The sequence below is a fragment of the Oryctolagus cuniculus genome, chromosome 15 (assembly GCF_964237555.1).
Source record: "Oryctolagus cuniculus chromosome 15, mOryCun1.1, whole genome shotgun sequence".
NCBI lineage: Eukaryota > Metazoa > Chordata > Mammalia > Lagomorpha > Leporidae > Oryctolagus > Oryctolagus cuniculus.
The window spans coordinates 25,972,317-25,992,205 of NC_091446.1; the positions used below are offsets into that span (position 1 = coordinate 25,972,317).

The 19,889-nt window shown below is 59.1% G+C and overlaps 1 protein-coding gene across 4 annotated transcripts in view; it reads left to right on the forward strand.

Annotated features, from left to right (window-relative positions):
* The window catches only part of COL17A1 (collagen type XVII alpha 1 chain), a 48,782-nt gene that overhangs the window by 20,012 nt on the left and 8,881 nt on the right, over positions 1-19,889 (forward strand). For all 4 annotated transcript variants that reach the window (XM_017348540.3, XM_070057271.1, XM_008270477.4 and 1 more), the window contains 26 exons: positions 370-441; positions 1,208-1,276; positions 2,234-2,395; positions 2,747-2,827; positions 4,508-4,552; positions 5,398-5,607; positions 6,069-6,287; positions 6,920-6,949; positions 7,221-7,247; positions 7,952-7,978; positions 8,076-8,138; positions 8,796-8,900; positions 9,648-9,710; positions 10,287-10,322; positions 10,722-10,775; positions 10,996-11,031; positions 11,395-11,430; positions 12,016-12,078; positions 13,108-13,143; positions 13,401-13,472; positions 14,104-14,130; positions 15,666-15,701; positions 16,962-16,997; positions 17,211-17,291; positions 19,273-19,308; positions 19,682-19,759. In XM_017348540.3, coding sequence (XP_017204029.3) covers positions 370-441; positions 1,208-1,276; positions 2,234-2,395; positions 2,747-2,827; positions 4,508-4,552; positions 5,398-5,607; positions 6,069-6,287; positions 6,920-6,949; positions 7,221-7,247; positions 7,952-7,978; positions 8,076-8,138; positions 8,796-8,900; positions 9,648-9,710; positions 10,287-10,322; positions 10,722-10,775; positions 10,996-11,031; positions 11,395-11,430; positions 12,016-12,078; positions 13,108-13,143; positions 13,401-13,472; positions 14,104-14,130; positions 15,666-15,701; positions 16,962-16,997; positions 17,211-17,291; positions 19,273-19,308; positions 19,682-19,759 — 1,800 coding nt within the window. The remainder of the gene's footprint in view (positions 1-369; positions 442-1,207; positions 1,277-2,233; positions 2,396-2,746; positions 2,828-4,507; positions 4,553-5,397; positions 5,608-6,068; positions 6,288-6,919; positions 6,950-7,220; positions 7,248-7,951; positions 7,979-8,075; positions 8,139-8,795; positions 8,901-9,647; positions 9,711-10,286; positions 10,323-10,721; positions 10,776-10,995; positions 11,032-11,394; positions 11,431-12,015; positions 12,079-13,107; positions 13,144-13,400; positions 13,473-14,103; positions 14,131-15,665; positions 15,702-16,961; positions 16,998-17,210; positions 17,292-19,272; positions 19,309-19,681; positions 19,760-19,889) is intronic.

The window sequence follows — 19,889 nt, forward strand, 5'->3', positions numbered from 1 at the left end:
TCTCTGACCCACAGTTCCTCCACTGTGTGTCATGGCACCCACGGACCCCCTGGGATGGCTTAGGATTCAGGGAATTCATGACCACCTGGCAGATCCCATGGGAAGCACTGTTGTTAGGTGTATGGGTCCAACTACTTGATAAGTGGAACTATCAGGAATATTTGGCCCAGGGTAAGGAGGTGGGATCATAAGGGGAAAAAAAAAGATTTACTGTGTCACTAAGAGTGTGAGAACCAAGAAAGTCTGGGAATCTCTGTTACCTGTGTGATCATTTATCGTGAATGTGGTGCGGGGACTCCAGGAGGCTGCCCTGGGTGGGGGCCATCCTCTGCGTGCCCCGTGCTCACCTGTCCCCAATCCCTCTCACAGTGTTCGGCATGCAGAACAACCTGGCCCCCAGCTCGTCCACCCTGTCCCACGGCACGGCCACCACCTCCACAGGTCAGTAGCCTGGGGTTGCAGCTCAGGGGCTGGGAAGCACCAGCTACAAGCAGCATGTGCAGTACCTGCAGCGGAAGGAGCAGAATGCCCCCAGTGAAGCTTTCCCACCGACGAAACAGCTCCCTCCGCAGCTAGAGATGCCAACCTTGACCTCTTCCTGGCTCTGCCTTGAGGAAACACACAGCAGGGCTGTCCTGTTAGCAGCATCTGCCCGCCAGGAGACATCCCCTGGGTATCCCCATGTGCTTCATAGCCAAACTGGTCAGGGTGGTGCTCTCGTCTGCTGTGCTGTCCTGGACAGCCCACTGTCACTCAGAATGGATCATCTGGTTGACTTTATGGCGCACACCCCAGGTCATACCTCTCTCTGTGCCAACAAGCGTCAGGGGAGGTGGGTGGGGGTCAGAAGAGATGTGAGCCTCAGCCTTAGTGCTCAACTCCCCTGCCGTTTAGCCAGAGTAGAAAGTCAAACACCCATAACACAACGAGGGGACCCTACAAGACAGTTGAGTGATACATTGTGCACAGCAGGAATTTAGAAGGGAGGGAGGTATGTGAGGGTCTGGTGGGACTCCCAGGAGGAAGTAGCCTTTGGAATATTAGGAGGTTATACACAAGAATGGGCCGTAAACCTTCATTGTTCCCCTGTGGCTGCAGCTGTCTCGTCTGTCTCCCCTGGACATGCTGCCTCTCCCAGGCTCCCCCTAAGCCACATGACCCACCCTCCCATGCTGATCCCACTCACTCAGTGGTTCCTCTCTTGCAGCATATGCTGTGAAGAAAAACCTGCCCCAGAGCCCTGCCGTTGCAAGCACTGCTGTGTCAACCTCAGCAGGTGAGTGCTGCTCCCAGGGGCCAGGGGTCAGGCTGGTGCCTGGAGAGGATTGCTCTGCTGTGCTCTGCAGTGTGTAGGAAGAGAGGCTGCAATCCACAAGTGGCCCGAGGTCCACAGACACAGCTCACTCCAGTAGTCTCTTGGATGTTTCTTGGGGTGAGCAGACATGAGCATCCCCTTGAACTTAACCTTGGCCTTGCTGTCCAAGGCCTGGCCCTTACACGCCAACCACCACCCTTGTCAGAAGGCCCTTAGCTCCTGTTACACGTAACCCATCATGAGGACCAGGCCCCCCTACTTCCTACAGACCCTTCATCAACTTTAGCTATTTCTTCCACTGCTCTGATCGTGGTATGCTTCCTTCCATTTGAGAATTCACTCATCTAGCAATTCTGTAATGAGACCATCCTTTGCATTAGACAGACAATGTTCTAAGTGCTGGAGGACAGCAGTGAACAAGGCAGGACGGACCCCTGCCCTCACCACACTGACAAGGCCAGTGGAGGAGGCAGATGACAAACACAAAGACAAGGTACACAGGATAGTTCCAGAAAATGACACAGAGCTTAGACCCAGCAAATAGTGATGGGATAGACAGGAGTATGTGTGCAGGATTTGCCTCCTTACAAGGTAATGCTTGAGATCTGAAGGATACAAATGAACCCCCAGAGCAGTTAAAGAAGGACTTGCTGGGAAGGGGGAATTTTACCTGCATGATTAAAAACCTGAACTCTCCAGGTAGGGAGGCAGCCCCATAATCAGCAGCCCAGAGCTTCTGACCTTGACCCAACCTCCTGGCAGCCAGGCCCAGCCAGGCAGGGAGAGTGTCCTTGGTCCCAGGATGCTTCATGGTGACCGCTGTCAGTCTGAACCAGGAGAAACACCCTCCAATCTCTCTCTTTCTCCTTCCTCTTCACTCAAACATGTTCCCTTCCTCTTCACCCCCTTCCTCTCCAGCCTGCACCACAAGGGTCCAGAGTGATGAGCAGTTGCACAAGGATTGCAAGTTCCTGATCCTGGAGAAGGACAACGTGCCTGCCAAGAAGGAGATGGAGCTGCTGATCATGACCAAGGACAGCGGCAAGGTCTTCACCGCCTCCCCCGCCAGCGTCGCTGCAAGTACGGCAGAGCCCGGGGCCTGTGGGACTCAGGTTTCAGGAGAAAGGCAAAAAGCATAGGCAGCCAAATGTCCTAGCAAGGTGGTTTGAGACATTTAAATCATGAAACCACGGCGGTCCCATTCTGATGAAAAATGCCAGCCCACTAGGATGTCACAGGGTCTGCCTTGAATGCAGATGAATTGGGGAAAATCAGGGAAGAGCTCCCTGCAGGCCAGGATGGGGGTGGGGTGGGAGTGTGGGGATGGGGTGGAGGTGAGGGTGGCTGGGCTGTCATCTTTTCAGGCTGACCTTGACCTCCCCCAGCCTGTGGGAAGAGAATATTCTGGGTTGTCATGGGTTCTGGGCACAGCTTCCTTTTCAGATGACACCCTGAAAAAAGAAAAGCAGGCTGCCTACGCTGCTGACGCCTCCCTGAAGGCTGAAGCTAACGGTAAGGATGAACCTGACCTTTGTCTGCTTCAGCTTCAGCCCAGCTGCACTTCATTGCTTTGTCTTCTCACTAAGCGGGGTGTGGGTCCTGGCTCAGCAGCACCCGGGAGTGTGTTGGAATGACGGGATCCTGGGCAGGTGAAGCAGCCACTGCTTGGGATGTCTGCGTCCCTGGTCAGAGTGCCTAGGAAAGGGGTCCCAGCTGCTCCACTTCCTATCCAGTTTCCTGCTAATGTGCCTGGGAGGCAGCAGGTAATAACCCAAGCACTTGGGTGTCTGCCGTGCACAGGGGAAACGTAGATTGAGTTCTGGGCTCCTGACTTTAGCCTGACCCGCCCTAGCTGTTGGGCCCCACCCTCCCCACTCCCTCTCTCCCCCTCTCCGTCACTCTTTCAAATAAATAAGTAATGCTTTAAAAAAACATACTAGCCCACACCTGCTGAGTTAAGCTGTATCTTAATGAGCTCCCCAGGTGACATGTATGAGAGTGGAGCAGGGGCTCCCACTGGCAGGTCTTACTAGGCCTCCTAGAATGCTCCAAACTAGCAGAAGAGTGCTTCCCAAAGCATGGTTCCAAAAGCATTAGCTTTTCCCCCAGATGTGTGGATTCTTCCTCGGAAAACCACATATCCTCACAAGGCCCTGTAGAATTTCTCCAAATCGCTGTTTCCGGTGAGGTCAGTAGAAGAAGGAGACTTTTTTTTTTTTTTTTTTTTTTGGACAGGCAGAGTGGACAGTGAGAGAGAGAGACAGAGAGAAAGGTCTTCCTTTTGCCGTTGGTTCACCCTCCAATGGCCGCCGCGGCCGGCGCGGTGCGCCCGGCGCACCGCGCTGATCCAATGACAGGAGCTAGGAGCCAGGTACTTATCCTGGTCTCCCATGGGGTACAGGACCCAAGCACCTGGGCCATCCTCCACTGCACTCCCAGGCCACAGCAGAGAGCTGGCCTGGAAGAGGGGCAACCGGGACAGAATCCGGAGCCCCGACCGGGACTAGAACCCGGTGTGCCGGCACTGCTAGGCAGAGGATTAGCCTAGTGAGCCGCGGCGCCGGCCTAAGAAGGAGACATTTTTAAATAAATGAAAATTAAGTCAGTGAGCCTCTGGACAAGGGAGGCAACTGGAACCTGACTTGAAGTCTCCAAAAGTTGGAGCCTGGCAGTGAAGCCAAGACCCTTTTCAGAGTCTGGAGAAGGCTGAGCACCAACAGCCCAGGAGATTCCAAGTTGCCCACAAACACTCCACGTTGAAATAGCGTCAGGGACTCAGGGGAAACCCTCGCCGAGTCCATTCTCGCCCCGCATCCCCAGTTCCGTCCACCCCAGGTCAGGAGTATGTGTTCCAAGTCCCTTCATGCAGAAGTCGGTCATTTCCCACGACACGTTCACCATTTGAATGCAAGTGTTCCCCGGCACGGCCTTCCCCCGTGTCCCGGGCGCTAAGTGTTTACAGCCGTGCAGGGCCACAGCGCTCTGCTTTGTCCCACCCTTGCTGGCAGAGCCGCATCGTCACGTCCCAGAGCTCAGGGAGAAATGTTCCTGATACTTCTGCATGTTGCTGTCCTGCAACACCTTTTCCTAAAGCCCTGCCTGCCCTGCATCCCACACCAGGGACAGTTGTGTGGGCCCCTCCATTTCCAAAGCGCAGGCCCAGACCCACATACTCGCTGTCTCTCTCTCCAGGAGACCTCAAGTCCATGTCCGCCAAGGGCAAGGCCGGCTCCGCAGGTAAGAACTGAGGGCCCTGCAGTGGGAGGCAGTGGGACAGGCAGTGGTCCCCTTGTCTGAAGCCAGAGCACACAGGCTCAGCTCAGGGCTGGTGCTTCTTGGGCCCAGGCGCCCCTACTTGCCTCCCACCTTGGGCTCTCGCTCCAGCATGTCCCAGCAGGGCAGGAGCATCATGGCAGGACTCCCCTGTGTCCCTGTGGGACCTCCCAGCCCTGGCTCCTGGGGACGCTGAGCCCTGCTCGCCTCCTGCCCTTTCCATTCTCTGTGCTCCTTCTTGGGCGGCAGTGGGTCCAGGCCTCCCCGTCATTTTACAGAACCTCAAAGCTTTCTTTGTAAGAAGATTTTCTGAGCTTCCTGGGTGCCCTTCACATGCTATGTGTGATTCTGGGTGCTGTGAGTATTACAGAGGAAGAGCTGGGTGAACCCTGACCTGACCTGAATGCTTTAGGGCTAGGCCTGAGCAGGTGGAAGAGGTGGGGCAGGTCATTGTAACTTCACAATGACAGAACTGCTTCAGCTGCCTGCTGGGGCTGCAGACTGCAGATGCCTTGTTTCATTGACCAGCCCTCTTAGGAAGTAACCTAGCCCCCATTTTATACGCAAGGAAACAGAAGGTTAAGTGACCCCCTCCTGGTCACACAGCTCATGTTCTCATGCTCAGGATTGTTGGACTCCTGCCCTCTCCCACAAGGCCCTGTGTTCCTTCCAGGAGCCAACCTCCCCCTCCCCAGGGCTGCACACACTCACCCAAGCCCACAGGAAGTCACTAACAGCCAGACCATCTGGAGGGAGAAGGGCAGGGGCCACTCACCTGCGTTGTCTCACGGCTCCTGTCTCTTCCACAGAAATCCACGGCTACGACCACGGCGGTGGTGGCGGCGGTGGCCGAGGTGGTGGCGGTGGCGGCGGCGGCGGCGGCGGCGGTGGGGGCCCGTGGGGCGCGGCACCGGCTTGGTGCCCGTGTGGCTCCTGCTGCAGCTGGTGGAAATGGCTGCTGGGCCTGCTGCTCACCTGGCTGCTGCTCCTGGGGCTGCTCTTCGGCCTCATTGCTCTGGGTACGTGAGCAAGGTAGCAGGGCAGCTGGCGAGGTGGCAGGAGCCCACAGGCCTGGCTGCACATTCAGGGGTCAGTGAATGGTCCCCGTTGCCTGAGATCGGCAGGCAGTCGCCTTGAGGCCCCAGGAGGCGTGGGGCAGCTGGGATTCTGCTGCGGCTCCTGATTCCATTCCAGCCCTCTGCCCCTGTGGTCACCTGCAGCAGGCACATGCCTGCCCGTTTTGTTTCTTGGTGGCTTCTCACACCACGGCCCAGGGGAGCGAGGGCAGCTTTATCACCCATCTCAGATGGGAGAGCGACGCCCATTTCTGTAAGACTGGGGGAGGGTGTGGAGGAGCTGATCCTGCTGGTGCCCACGGCAGGTCATCCCCGCATCACTAGTTCAGCAGCACCAGGAAGCTGTACCTGGCCAGGAGCCCGTGGGGGTGTCACTGACACGGCCTCTGCCCTTCCACTCCAAGGTGAGGAGGTGAGGAAGCTGAGAGCCCGCGTGGATGAGCTGGAGAGGATGCGGGGCGGCGTGATGTACCGTGAGGACACCCTGGGGAAGAGCAGCAAGGACCGCCTGCAGGCGGCGCCCGGCGTAGGGGCAGGAGTGGGCAAGGCCGGGCTGGATGGCCACAGCCAGGAGGCGCTTTGGCTGTTCGTGCGGGAGAGGCTGATGACAGAGCAGGAGAACGGTGAGAGCCTCCGGGGCCCAGCCTGCACCGCGTGTCTGCTGTACGTGGGATGATGCGTATGTGTGTCCTGGGCCACCACCACCTGCCCTCAGCCCCTCTTCCCGTGCCCACCTGAGCCAGGGATCAGGACCAGGGCTGGGACCCCATTTTTGTTTTGTTTTACTAATGTGGGAGGCAGAGAGGAAAAAAAGAGAGAATGCGCTCCTATTCACTGGTTCATTCCCCAAATGTCTACAAAAGCTGAGGCAGGGCCAAGCCAAAGCCAGGAGTTGGAAACTCAATCCTGGCCTCCCACATGGGTGGTTCAACTACTTGAGCCATCACTGCTGCCTCCCAGGGTGTGCATTATCAGGGAGCAGGAAGCTGGCATTGGGAGCAGGAAGCAGGTGTGCGATACAGGATGCCTGGGATGAGTGTGTTAGCCACTGTGACAAACACCTGCTCCTGTGTTCCCATTTCACTGCTGGGAAAACTGAGTCCTGAAGCTAATTGCCCAAGAGCCCTCCACTAGCCCGGTTTAGAACCTTTTCCTAGTGCTAACCAGTTTCTTCTGGCCATCCCGTGATCTTCTTGTGTATGTGTGAGGGACATGGAGGATGTGGCACTAACTCGGGATTTACTCTCTCTTGTAGGAAACCTCCGGGGAAACCCTGGCCCTAAAGGTATTGTGGGGATGGAGCCCTTTGGGGCCCTCTTCCTGCACATGGCATTTCCGGGGTGGGCTGACGAGGAGCTGAAGGTTCTGATGCTGTCTTAGAGGAGGCTTGGGAACTGGCTGTCGAGGGAGAACCTCTTAGCTGGTGGAGGGGGCTCAGGGGCAGATCAGGGGAGCCCAGCCATGTGCCCAGGTGACACAGACAGGGACTGGGAGGGGCCCAGGCCACCAGTGGCTCCCACCCCTGTCTCAGAGTTTTCATGTCTTTCTGATTCCAGGTGACACGGGAAGTCAAGGCCCTAAAGGTAATACACAAGTGTGTTCTCACCGTGACCATCAGTGAGGGCTGACAGTTTAAAGTGGTCAACAGTGTCAGAAAGCCCAGCTCTGATCTAACAGTCGGGGGCACAGGTGTGCAGGGAGGAAGAGGTGTCCCATGGCCCAGCCGACTGGGGCTGGCAAACCACAGGGATCACCGGCAGCTCCTGGGCCCCGGAGCCTCTGATTCGGCAGGTGTGGGCGGGCCGGAACCCGTCCATCTTAATCTCCCCAGGCGGCTCTGCAGCCAGGCATACATGGTCCACCCGGAGCACCACCACACAATATGACAGGGGTCCCTCCTTCCTGAAAGACCCCCCACCGAGGGATCTGCTGCCCCTCCTGGCTCCCGCCAGCCTCTCCCACCCAGCCCCTGGGTCCTGCCAGGGCCCAGGACTCATGCCTCGGGAGCCCCTGGACCTGGTTGTCAGGTAGCACACAGCACGCCCGCTTCCGCTGGAACCACAGATCAACCACCAAGATCTTTGCACTGCGTGAGGCCGTTGTGCAGACGCTCCACAGCACGTGGGCACACTGCACTCGGCTTGGCCATCTGCAAGTCCGGTGGAACTGAGTGTCCATGATTTCGGTGGCTAAATGTGGCCATCCTGCACAAATCCTACCCATGGCTCCATTAGGCAACTTGCCACGTCCTCTGGCTGACTTCTCGCTTTGTCCTTTGTTTCTGCAGGAGACCGTGGGCTCCCTGGGACTCCAGGTGTGTAACGCTGGCGACCTCTGACCCCATGGGGATGCTCAGTCCCAGCTGCTGTTTCTTGGGGGACTCAAGGCTGATGTTGTCTCTGTATCTGCAGGCATCCCCGGACCCCTGGGCCTCCGTGGCCCGGAAGGACCAAAGGGGCAAAAAGGCAGCGTGGGTAAGAAACGCTTTTTCCACTCATTTACTCGCTCGTCTGTTCAGTCAACAGCGTTTGTTAGGTGCCAGCTCTGTGCTGGGGCCCCTTGTAGAAGACATGGTGGGGCTGAGATTTGAGTGGCAGGGGAGAGAGTAAGGACAATCAAGGCGTGAAGGATGGCACAGGTGAGGGGGCAGGACATGGATGTACATGACAGAGCCTGGGGGGACCTTGGGGGTGAGGGCTGAGGGCGCTGATCTGACAGAGGGCTCAGAGAAGGCCTCCCTGCAAGGCCACCAATGGAGCAAAGACTGGAAAGGAGCTGGGATCTGGGGGAAACGTTCCCAAGGGAGCAGCCAAGGCCAAGGCCAAGGGCAAGTTCAGGGAGCGGCAAGAAGAGGCTAGGTGCTGGCAAGGCCAAAGCAGACAGCCCAGGGAGGGCTTGAGGCCAGCACGGGGACATCTGCTGTGCTCGCAGAGGTCTAAGGGACATTCGCAGGGTTAGGGCCTATGGGACCTGCTTTCTGACTCCTGGGTGGAGCCAGGGCTCCGGGGGCTGGGGAGAACCATGGAGGCTGGGGAGGAGACTCCAGGCGCGAATGCGGCCACAGGCTGCCTGTGGGGCCCACAGCCATCGCTCAGGATCCTGACTCTGGGGCGGGCCGTTCCCTTCTCCAGGAGATCCTGGCATGGAAGGACCCATGGGCCAGAGAGGGCGAGAAGGCCCCATGGGACCTCGTGGTGAACCAGGGCCACCTGGGTTCGGAGAGAAAGGGGAGAGAGGTAAGAGCCAACCCCTCTACCAGGAGCGTCAGTTGCGCCTGCCCATCCTCTGCTCCAACTTCCCCCTCCCTTCTTTCAGTAGCGTTTCTCGAGCACCTGCCTTGAGCCAGGGTCTGTGCTGGGCCCTACAGAAACAGTGGCCTGGCCTTGGGGCATGGGCCAGGCTGCAGGGCAGGCCTAAGGCTGAGGATCTGTCTTGGATGCTCAGAATCCACAGGGAAAGTAGCCCCGGGAGCCTTGGCCTTCCCAGAGCGGGGAAGTGAGGCACGTGTGGCATCAGGCAGGGGGAAAACAGAGGGAGGACTGGGCGTGGCAGGAGGCAGCATGGGGTACAGGCCTTGGAGCCCCTCGGGGCTGGAAGGAGGCAGGGGAAACCCAGGCCCAGGCGGCACTGGAAGGGCAGAGAAGGTTTAGCAGTTCAGTCTGTAACCTCGGGACTGCTGTATCTGGGAAACTGAGGCACACTCCAGAAATCCTCCAGGCCAGTACTCCAGCAAGGAGCCTCCTACCGGTTTCCCTCTCTTGTAATATCACTGACTGCAACAACAGGTGATTGGGAGAAACCCCTGGGGGCCAGACGTCATGGAGTTCATGCAGCAGGGACTTTGCTGACCTGTGGCCTCCTGCAGGCACCATGTGGCTCTGAGACCACAGCAGGATGGAAGCGTCTCCTCCAAATGGCACGTGGGCAGGGGGGCAGCCAAGCTGGGGCTCCCTCTGAGTACCCACTCTTCCACCTTTCCCCAGGCGCTGCTGGTGAACCAGGTCCTCACGGGCCCCCCGGTGTCCCGGGTTCTGTGGGTCCCAAAGGTAAGCAGGTGCCCAAAACACTTGCAGGGAGGGGCCCCAGAGGCCAGCGCCGCCCGCTGCCCCAGGCCTGTGTGGGGACTCCCCTACCCCAAGGAGCCCGCAGGGCTCAGGACCGGGGCTGTAGTTATGGCCCCAGAGCAGGACGGGAGCGACATTTCTTCTCTCTTGAACTCTCCTTTATGTGGCCCCTCCTGGAGGTCAGATTCTAGAGAAAATCAGGAGCTGGAGAGTTTGCTCCACTGACTGGGGCCCAGATGCACACACAGACAGCCACGTGTGTGGGTGACATGGAATCGGGCCCTTCTCACAGTGTGGTGCCTGTGCTCACGCCTCCTCCCCAGCCCTGGCCCAGGCCAGTGTCTTGCTCTGACCTCCCCACCACCACCCCGGCAGCCATCTCCCTAAGAAAGATAGAACGTTGGGGTCTTTCCTGGACCCCCTGATGCGACAGGCCCCCCCCCCAGCCCCATGCAGGCAGTACACACCTCCAGCGCCCACCCCCTACCCTTCACCCTGGGGTCCCATGTCCCTGGCCTGTACCTGGCCCTCTGCTGATTGTGGTCTCCTCCTCCTCAGGTTCCAGTGGCTCTCCTGGCCCTCAGGGGCCCCCAGGTCAGTAGGAAAAAGGCACCTGGGCGGTGCCCGTGAAGTACCTGTGTGTGTGCACGGCTGTGGTGCGTGGATGCATGCAGACGTGGTAACCGTGTGTGTGCCTGTGTGTGCGTACAGGTGTGGCACCCACGTGTGTGCCTTGTGGTACCTGTGTGGGTGCCTGTGTGAATCTCTGTGTGTATGCAGGTGTGGCACCCATGTATGTGCCTTGTGGTGCTTGTGTGAGTGTGTGTGTGCAGGTGTGGCACCCACTTATGTGCCTTGTGGTCCCTATGTCTGTGTGTGTATAGCCATGGTGCCGGTGTCCACTTATGTGTCTGTGCGGTGCCTGTGAGTGCATGTCTGTCCCTCCCAAAGCCGAGGCTCTTATCCACCTGCATGGCTTCCTCTGCTGAGCAGGTGCCATAGGTCTCCAAGGGCTCCGAGGTGAAGTGGGACTCCCTGGTGTCAAAGGTGAGCTGGGGGAAGGGGCTGTCACCCTGAGGATGCCTCTCGCTCGAGAAGGGGGAGGGGCAGAGGTCTGCTGGACATGACCCCCAGGCTGTGCAGCCCACGGGCAGGAGGCGGGAGGTGGGAGACAGGGGCGGGGGAGCTCAGATGGCTGGAAGCAGCTGCCCTTCCTTGCTCATCTCTCACAGCTCTCTCTACAGCCAGGTGTCTGTTTCCCTTCCAGGTGACAGAGGCTCCATGGGACCTCCAGGCCCCAAAGGTGAGTTGCTGCCACCACTGCTCCGTCATCACTGTGCCCTGCCCACTCCTGGATGCCCGGATGTGGCCCCTGCGCTGGGATCTGAGAATGCCTGTGGTGCTAGCTGCTGGGCCCTCAGCCAGACATGGAGCTGAGAGTTCTCTCTAGCCTAGCCTCTCAGAGAGGGAAACTAAGGCACAAGGCGGGGAGTAAAGTAACCCAGTCACGTGGCCGGGCTAGCGTGGTGCTCAGGCATAGGGGACGCAGCCTGGGCAGGGGTCTGACCTCTGGTCCGGGATGAGAACTACCCTGTGGCCCAGTGCCCCACTGCTGGGGAGACGCTGCCCTGCCCCCAGCTGATGCCCTGTCCCATGTGTTTCGCAGGTGACCAGGGCGAGAAGGGACCACGAGGCCTCACAGGTCAGTCCCACACTGGAATCTCCCTTAATCCTTTCGTGACAGACACAGGTTGGCAGTCTCTGGATCCCGGGAGGTGGGGAGAGTGCTGACATTGGGGACGGAGTCTCTGCACACCTTCGGGGCACCTGTGATGTAGAAGAAGCTTGAGACAAGATCAGCTACAGCCTGGGTGGAGGTTAAGCAAGCGTCTTGTGTCCAAACAGTAGATGTTTGGGTGCAGAAAGGGGAGCTTGGGGCCTCTGATTCTTTGGCGGAGTCCAGTTGGGAAAGTGAAATTTTTCCCAAAGCAGCAGGAAGTTAGCACCACCTGCACCCTCTCAGCCCTTGGCATGATTAAAGAGATGGATTTCTAATAGCCCTGGGATGCCAGGGGGACCTTTCAGTTTCCAAGGAAACCGGACACACAGATCGCCATGTGTTCCCCCCAGTCCATGCCAGTGGCCCTGACCTTGGAACCCTGGCGGAAGCGGCCTCCCTGGCCTCCTCTGGCTGGCCGGTTGGGCTGGGGGAGGTGTGTGCATACCGCTGCTGTGATGCACACGCGCCCTGCAAGCCTCCGACCCGCTGGTCCTCTGTCCTCTGCAGGCGAGCCCGGTGTGAGAGGTTTGCCTGGGGCCGTGGGCGAGCCCGGGGCTAAAGGAGCCATGGGTAAGTGCCCCAAGGGAGCCTCTCCTGCCCTCTGCCCCCCCACACCTGCTAGAGTCACCCTCTGAGGGCCATTTCTGGGGGTCAGGTTGTCATCCCCCCCAGGCTTAGGGAGCTATAGTCTCAGGGTTTTGAGGAATTTCTCCTCCCTGGGGCCCTGAGAAGGCTTGGCAGTGCCAGGCCCATCTACCCTGGTTCCTGCCCACAAGCTGTCTAGTCCTCTGGGGGAGACAGAATGTATTTCAGTCTCCTGGGGCCCTTGGGCATTCTGTGTTAGGGCCAGTGTCCCAGCCAGGTCCAGCTCTGAACCCTGACTCAGGGGCCAGTCCTCCAGGGCATGAAGCTAGCTAAGAACACTAGGGGCCAGGGCTCTGTATCAGGCCTCACCCATGGAGACGTGGCACTTCCGTGGTCACTGACCCCATGGCTGGTGAGCACTGGCTGTGGAGGGCCCCATGCTGGGCCAGTAAGACACTGAGCCTCCTCCAAGGGGAGATCCAGCTTGCACGGGCGACAGGAGAGGCGGAGTGTACTAGGACAGCGTGGAGGGAGGGGCCTGCCGACCAGAAGGGAGGAGGGAACGGCGTTGCCAATGGCCACAAACCTTAGGGATTTTAGAAAACTCCAGCTGTGCGGAGACCACGACATAAGTGAGGGGGAAGAGTGAGGCGCGGTCCCGGGGAGACACCTCTGGGCACCGGGGTTAGGGTCCCCTGAGAGCAGAGATGAAGACTCGGAGGGCCTGGGCTCTCAGGACCTCGAGGAGGTGCAGCCAACCTCTGCTGAGCTGCTGTGCTCTGGCCACGCGTCCCAGTAGGGAGCCGCCAGCCAGGGGCAGGGGCAGGGGCAGGGAGAGCACTGTGTCCAGAGTTGGTCACTGCCAAGGCTTTCCCCGGGCCTTGAGGGGTTCAGGAGGGGCTGTGTGGGGTCCCACACGGGGGACAGCGTGCTGCAAAGCCTTGGGTAGGAGAGGGCCAGAGCCGCAGGCACAGCTCCAGCAGAGACTGATGGGCCTTTCCTCTCCTTTACCAGGTCCCGCTGGCCCCGACGGACACCAAGGCCCACGAGGTTGGCACCCGGTCCGCTGTCTTCCCTGTCACCTCCTCCATTTGCCTTCTCCTCCCTGTCCTCCAACCCTTGCCCCACTTACGTCCCCACCATGGCAACACTCAAGGGGCGACAGACACTTGGAAGTGGGCGTGGCCCAGCTGTTGTTCCCACCCCTTCCCCAGCCCCGGCAAGCCAGGCAGGAAAAGCCCACGAAGCACCAGCAGGTCAGCTGTGCTAAGGGGCGGCCCTGGTACCCAAGTCATACTCTCTCGCAGGTGAGCAAGGCCTGACAGGGATGCCGGGAACCCGCGGCCCACCAGGACCTTCAGGAGACCCAGGAAAGCCAGGTAACGGGCAAGGAGAGGGAGCCAGGCCCCGCTCGGTGTGTGTGTGCCTGTGTGTGCAGGTGCGGATGGGATGCCTGTTGCACCACGTGTGCCTTGCCTGTTTTCCTCCAGCGGGTCAGCGGGGAGCAGCCCCACCTCTCAGGTGACGCTGCGTGCAGTGATGGCACCTCCAGGTCCCCACCGCTGTGCAGTTAGGGTTCCCGGCCGGAAGCAAGGCGCCCCAGCCGGGAGCAGGGGCTCTCGCAAGTGCAGACTTGAACGGCACCTCAGTGCCTGCTCCTCTGAGCTCTTCCCTTCCTCTCCTCGTCTCCGGGGGCTGGACCCTCACTGACACAGATGGGAGCCTCGAGAGAGGGAGTCGGGGCAGCATTCGGGCCCTGGGCGCGTGAGCACCCTCGGTTCCTGTGGCAGCCCAAACAGGCTCAGAAGCCCCACCTGGTGGAGCCCTAGGTTGCTTCCTTGCAAAGCCCAGGTCTGGGAGGACGCTGGAGCCCAGCTGCCCTGGCTCGGGGCTTGTCCTCTTGACCCATCGACCCCCGCTGCCATGTCCACCTGCTCCTGCAGCTGAGGTGTGGCTGCTCAGGGACACCTGGACCCTTCAACACTTCCCTCTTGTGTCTTCTTCTTTCAGGTGTCACAGGACCCCAGGGACCTCAGGGTGAGTCATCTTGTCACTCCTAGCTGCCAAGCCTCCCACCTGCCCCTGCCACAGTCAATTTGGCCAAAGCTTTTCCTACCCCCACCCTCTGCAAACAGGGGTGCAAGGTTCTTTCACTGTTTTTTTTTTTTTTAAGATTTATTTATTTGAAAGGCGGAGTTACAGAGAGGCAGAGAGAGAGAGAGAGAGAGAGAGATAGGAAGGTCTTCCATCTTCTGGTTCATTCCCCAAATGGCCGCAATGGCTAGAGCTGAGCTGATCCGAAGCCAGGAGCCAGGAGCCAGGAACTTCTTCCAGGTCTCCCATGTGGGTACAGAGGCCCAACCCCTTGGGCCATCTTCTGCTGTTTTCCCAGGCCATAGCAGAAAGCTGGATCAGAAGTAGAACAGCCGGGACTTCAACTGGCACCCATAAAGGATGCTGGTGCTGCAGGTGGTGGCTTTACCCGCTACGCCACAGCGCTGGCCCCTTACTGTGGGTTTTGAGATGCACCTTGGAAAGGAAAACTAAGCACACAACAGTCTAGAAGGTCATTCTGGTAGAGATGAGGTGACACGGTGTGCCCAGTCTGTCTGCCTGTGCCTTGTGGTGCAGGGATCCCCCAAGGAGATCCTGAGCCCAGAGGTGAGTCCCACAGAGGACTCTGGTGCCCCACTTGGTGGGGGTTGAAGGGAATGGCGCTCACCCTCCTGCAGAGGCCCTGTTCTCTGGGGGCAGCCTCAGGGTTGAGGCCTATCCCAGAGTTGGCCCAGTGTGCACCCATCTGGACCTAAGAAATCATCACCCGACTCTAAAGAATATTGGATAGGGGCTGGCGCTGTGGCGCCACAGGTAAAGCCGCCGCCTGCAGTGCCGGCATCCCATATGGGCGCCAGTTTGAATCCCGGCTGCTCCACCTCTGATCCAGCTCCCTGCTGTGGCCTGGGAAGGCAGTAGAAGATGGCCCAAGTCCTTGGGCCCCTGCACCCACGTGGGAGACCTGGAAGAAGCTCCTGGTGCCTGGCTTTGGATCAGCCCTACTATGGCCCTTGCGGCCATCTGGAGAGTGAATCAGTGTATGGAAGTCTGTCTCTCTCTTTGCCTCTGATACTGTAGCTCTGCCTTTCAAATAAATAAATAATTTAAAAAAAAAAGAATATTGGATAAAGATTTTAAAATGAAATCAAGCATCACCCCCCGCTCCAAAAAAAAAAAAGCAGAATGCAAATTGGCATCCTTCAAATGCTCCCAGGTCAAGGTTCTGTAGCTACAGGCAAGAAGAAGGTGCAGCCCTTGGTATAGGGAGCCCAGCCCCTCTCTACAGGCTGCAGGGGCTCATGGCCTTCGGGCTGAGCTCAAGGGCCTCCACCTGCCTCCAGCCCAGCTCTGCCCCACCTCGCAGAGGGAACAAGGCTCCCAGCAGGTGGCTCTGCCAGGGTCTCAGGGCTTCAGTGAGCAAACGTGGCCGTGCTGAGCAACAGAGCGCTGGCTGCCTCCTGTGTCTGCAGTTGCTGGGCTGTCGTCGTCATCCTGACTGTCTTGTTTTTAATCATCAGGCCTCCCAGGTACCCCCGGCCGGCCAGGGACTAAAGGTAAGTGATTTTCCAAATGAGATACTCTTGCCTCTCAGGAGCTGTTGTGGTGGGGGAGAGGGCCTGGAGGGAGGGAGGCCCATCTCTGGCCATAGCCTGGATCAACAGTGGCATCTAGTGGCCCAGCAGCCAGTGGGAAGGGGGGAGCCCAGAGATCTGTGCAGAGTGGCCCAGCCCTGGTCATCAGGCCCCAGCCGCCGCCCCATAGCTCTGAGCCTGGCTGGCTGGGCTCTCACTGGGGCGGTGGGGTGACACCCGTACACACAGGGACACTCTGGTTCTACCTGGCAGACTCCACGCCCAGCCGGTCCAGGGGAGCACAGAGCTCAGGGATGGCGTTTCTCCCTCTGCCCCTGGGACCCCACACGCCCTGCTCTGTCCTGAGCGGTCGCTGGTACCCTCCATGGCACCCTGGCAGTGAAATTGGTGCTCTCCCAAAACGATGCCCAGTGGGGCCCAGGAGTGCTTTGGGGAGAAGCAAACGTCACTCCAGGAGAACGTGAGCCCAGACAGGAATCCCCAGTCTGCAGACCCAGGCCTGGGTGCACAAGCCTCTAGTAGGTTTCCCAGGGGCGCCAGAAACCCACGCCTCCGTTGTGTCCTGGCCCTGGGGGCTGAGGCCCTCCTTGGACAAGGAGACCGTGGGGACGTTTCACCCAGCTTGATTGTGCCGTCTCCTGTTGTGACCCTCCCATCTTGAGTGTGTGAGTTCAGGGCTCTCAAATCTTGGGAAACTAAGAAGAGGGCCTGGAGGGATCCCCAGCCCAGGGGCTCCCCGCCCCCCTTCCCACTCCTGCCCTCATCCGGCTCCCCCAGGCTTGTCTGCAGCAGGCCCGGCCTGGGAGAGGTTTCCACCGCGGGCACGATGCTTGGGAAGGTGTGACTCCCACAGCCCTGTGCGCGTCTGCGTTTCTGTCTGCGTTTCCTCGCTCTGAGGCGCTGGTGGGAAAGAGCTGCTACCCTTTGCGTAGCTCTGCACGGCCCCTCCCCCACTGGCCCTGTCCTCTGACCTTGGGCTGACTCACCCACCTCAGATGACTCCCAGGGTGGGGGACGGGTGAGGCAGCCTCACTCCAGCCCCTCTGAGACTTGCCCATATGCTGCCCCGACACCCTCGGCGTGAAGACAAATGTGCAGCCCCCAGGTCTGGGGCTCGGAGACTGGTGCTTAACGCATCCCATTCTCCCCACCAGCTCAGGATTGATTTCTTGAGCCACTAAGTGATCCTGGGAATAACCGTGCTCCTCCTTGTCCTCCCAGGTGAACCTGGCGCTCCGGGCAGGATCGTGACTTCAGGTAGGTGGTCTGGGGAGGCACCTCCCCTGGAGCAGGGGCACCTGCCTGGGCTCTGGCTGGTGCCCAGGCCCTGTGCTGGGGGTGGGAGGCGGCAGTGGGCTGTCCGGATGAGCAGGGAGGGCGGAGCAAGGCCAGAGAGGAGGACGCGCCAGCCGGGGCCCCACTGCCCCAGCGGAAGGACGGGGCTCAGCGCACCTCGCCTTCCTGTTTCAGGGGGATCATCGACCATCACTGTCCCGGGCCCCCCCGGGCCTCCTGGCGCCATGGGCCCCCCGGGACCTCCAGGTTCTCCAGGTGAGTCCATTTTCTTGTTCTGCCTTAGTGAGCCCCGGGCCTTGGTTGCATTTAAGTCCAGCCCTGTTTTCCCAATTCTTGAAGCCCAGGGCAGGAAGGCAGGAGAAAGCATAAGGAGAGCCAGAGAAAACCAAGCTCTGGCACTCGGACAGCGAGGCAGGTCAGGCGTTCTCTCTCACAGCGCAGGAGGCCACGGCTGCCCTCAGCGTCTCAGGATGGGCACACGACTTCTGAGGTCACACAGGCAGTAAGCAGTGGGGTGAGGATTGGCCCCCATCACAGTCTCCAGGGTCTGTGAGCAGCCAGCTCAGCCCCGAGCTCCTGGCTCCTGTGGGACAGCGGTTTGAGAACAGACCCCAGGGCAGCCAAGGGCCAGGAACGGACAGGGGAGCACCTGCCCGGCCGCTCCAGGATGCGGTGGGCGGTGCTAGGAGCAATTTTGGAGAAAGCCATGAGCAGATAAGAGGATCATTTAAAAGAGCAGGACACGCCTCCACACGTGTTCTGTGGCTGCAACTACATGTTTTTTAAAAATATTTACTTGAGCTGGCGCCGCGGCTCACTAGGCTAATCCTCCGCCTTGCAGCGCCAGCACATCGGATTCTAGTCCCGGTCGGGGTGCTGGATTCTGTCCCGGTTGCCCCTCTTCCAGGCCAGCTCTCTGCTGTGGCCAGGGAGTGCAGTGGAGGATGGCCCAAGTGCTTGGGCCCTGCACCCCATGGGAGACCAGGAGAAGTACCTGGCTCCTGCCATCGGATCAGCGCGGTGTGCTGGCCGCGGTGGCCATTGGAGGGTGAACCAACGGCAAAGGAAGACCTTTCTCTCTGTCTCTCTCTCTCACTGTCCACTCTGCCTGTCAAAAAAAAAAAAAAATTTACCTGACTTAGGAGACAGATGGGAGGGGTCTTCAAAAAGTTCATGGAAAACATGCATTATGGAAAAAAATCCATGCATAAATTTCAAAAAACTTTTTGTGCCAAAATAAAAAATTTAAAGGTTTTGTTTCTTTGAGAGGTAGAGTTACAGAGAAGGAGAGACAGAGAGAGATCTGACATCCACTGGTTCACTCCCTGATTGACCTCAATGGCTGCAGTTGAGCTGATCTGAAGCCAGGAGCCGGGAGCTTCTTCCAGGTCTCCCACATGGGTGCAGGGGCCCAAGGACTTGGGCCATCCTCTACTGCTTTCCCAGGCCACAGCAGAGAGCTGGATTGGAAGAGCAGCAGCTGGGACTCGAACCAGCGCCCATACGGGATGCTGGTGCCACATCCCATCTGCAGGTGGATGCTTAACCACTGTGCAGCAGCACCTGCCCTGCAACTGTATTTTACAAGCTGTGGAGAAAAAAAGGATGGTGGGCAGGAAGGATATAAAATTCTCCCAAAGCTCAAGAATTAGGAGTGAGCTTTTTCTGTTTTTCCAGAAGGACTGCATTTTTAAATTGTTTAAATTTGTTTAAAAGGTCTGTATACAGGCCGGCGCCGCGGCTCAATAGGCTAATCCTCCGCCTGCGGTGCCGGCACACCAGGTTCTAGTCCCGGTCGGGGCACCAGATTCTGTCCCCGTTGGCCCTCTTCCAGTCCAGCTCTCTGCTAATGCCCGGGAAGGCAGTGGAGGATGGCCCAAGTGCTTGGGCCCTGGCACCCGCATGGGAGACCAGGAGAAGCACCTGGCTCCTGGCCTCAGATCAGCGCAATGCGCCGGCCGTGGTGGCCATTGGAGGGTGAACCAACGGTAAAAGGAAGACCTGTCTCTCACTGTCCACTCTGCCTGTCAAAAAAAAAAAAAAATGAATACAACTTCTCCACTGGCAGGGTGTAGCAGCCTCCCTTTCCGACAAGCCCTGGGGACATGGTGGGGTGCAGAGGTGGCAGGCTGGCATCTTGGGGCCCTGGGGCCTCTCTTGTAGGCACCTGCCCTTTCTCCAGCCTTCTAGCTGTTGCCACAGGTTAACAGCCTTTTCTCCTCTACCACGTTTCCAGGCCCTACAGGTCCTGCTGGTGTCCCTGGACAGCAAGGTGCGTGTCTACCTGAGGGGGTTCAGGGCTGTGGGTGTGGAGAAAGTAGGGGTGTGTGTTTGGGAAAGGAAGGAGGAGATCCTCGGGGGAGCCACCCCCAGCCTGCCGGGCTGGAGCATGGACATTCTCACAAGCCAGAGGCCTCTCGTGATGGGACCCTGACCACCAAGCCATCGTCTGCCATTGACCGACCCAAATACCAAACGACAGCCCCACTGGCCCAGCTCCGGCTCCCCTGGGATGTTTGGTGGCAGACTTGCCAGCGGTCTTCGACGTGGTCCTGTCCGGGTCCTGTCCCACCCACTCTCCACCTGGGAAGGCAGGAAGCAGGAGTGCGGGAGGCGGGGCCGGTCTGACACTGTGTTCCCCACAGGCCCGCGAGGGGCGCCGGGGCTGGCCGGGGAGTCCTTCATGAGCAGTAGCAGCTCCATTTCTGAGCTCCTCTCTACCCGTGAGTGCACCTTCCCCCGGGGTTGTGGGGGGCGGAGTGGGAGAGCTGGGGCCGGCAGCAGCTGCACCAGGGAGACCGCTGATGGGAGGGCGACCAGGCCCCAGGGCACGCACTGAACACTGAGCTGGGA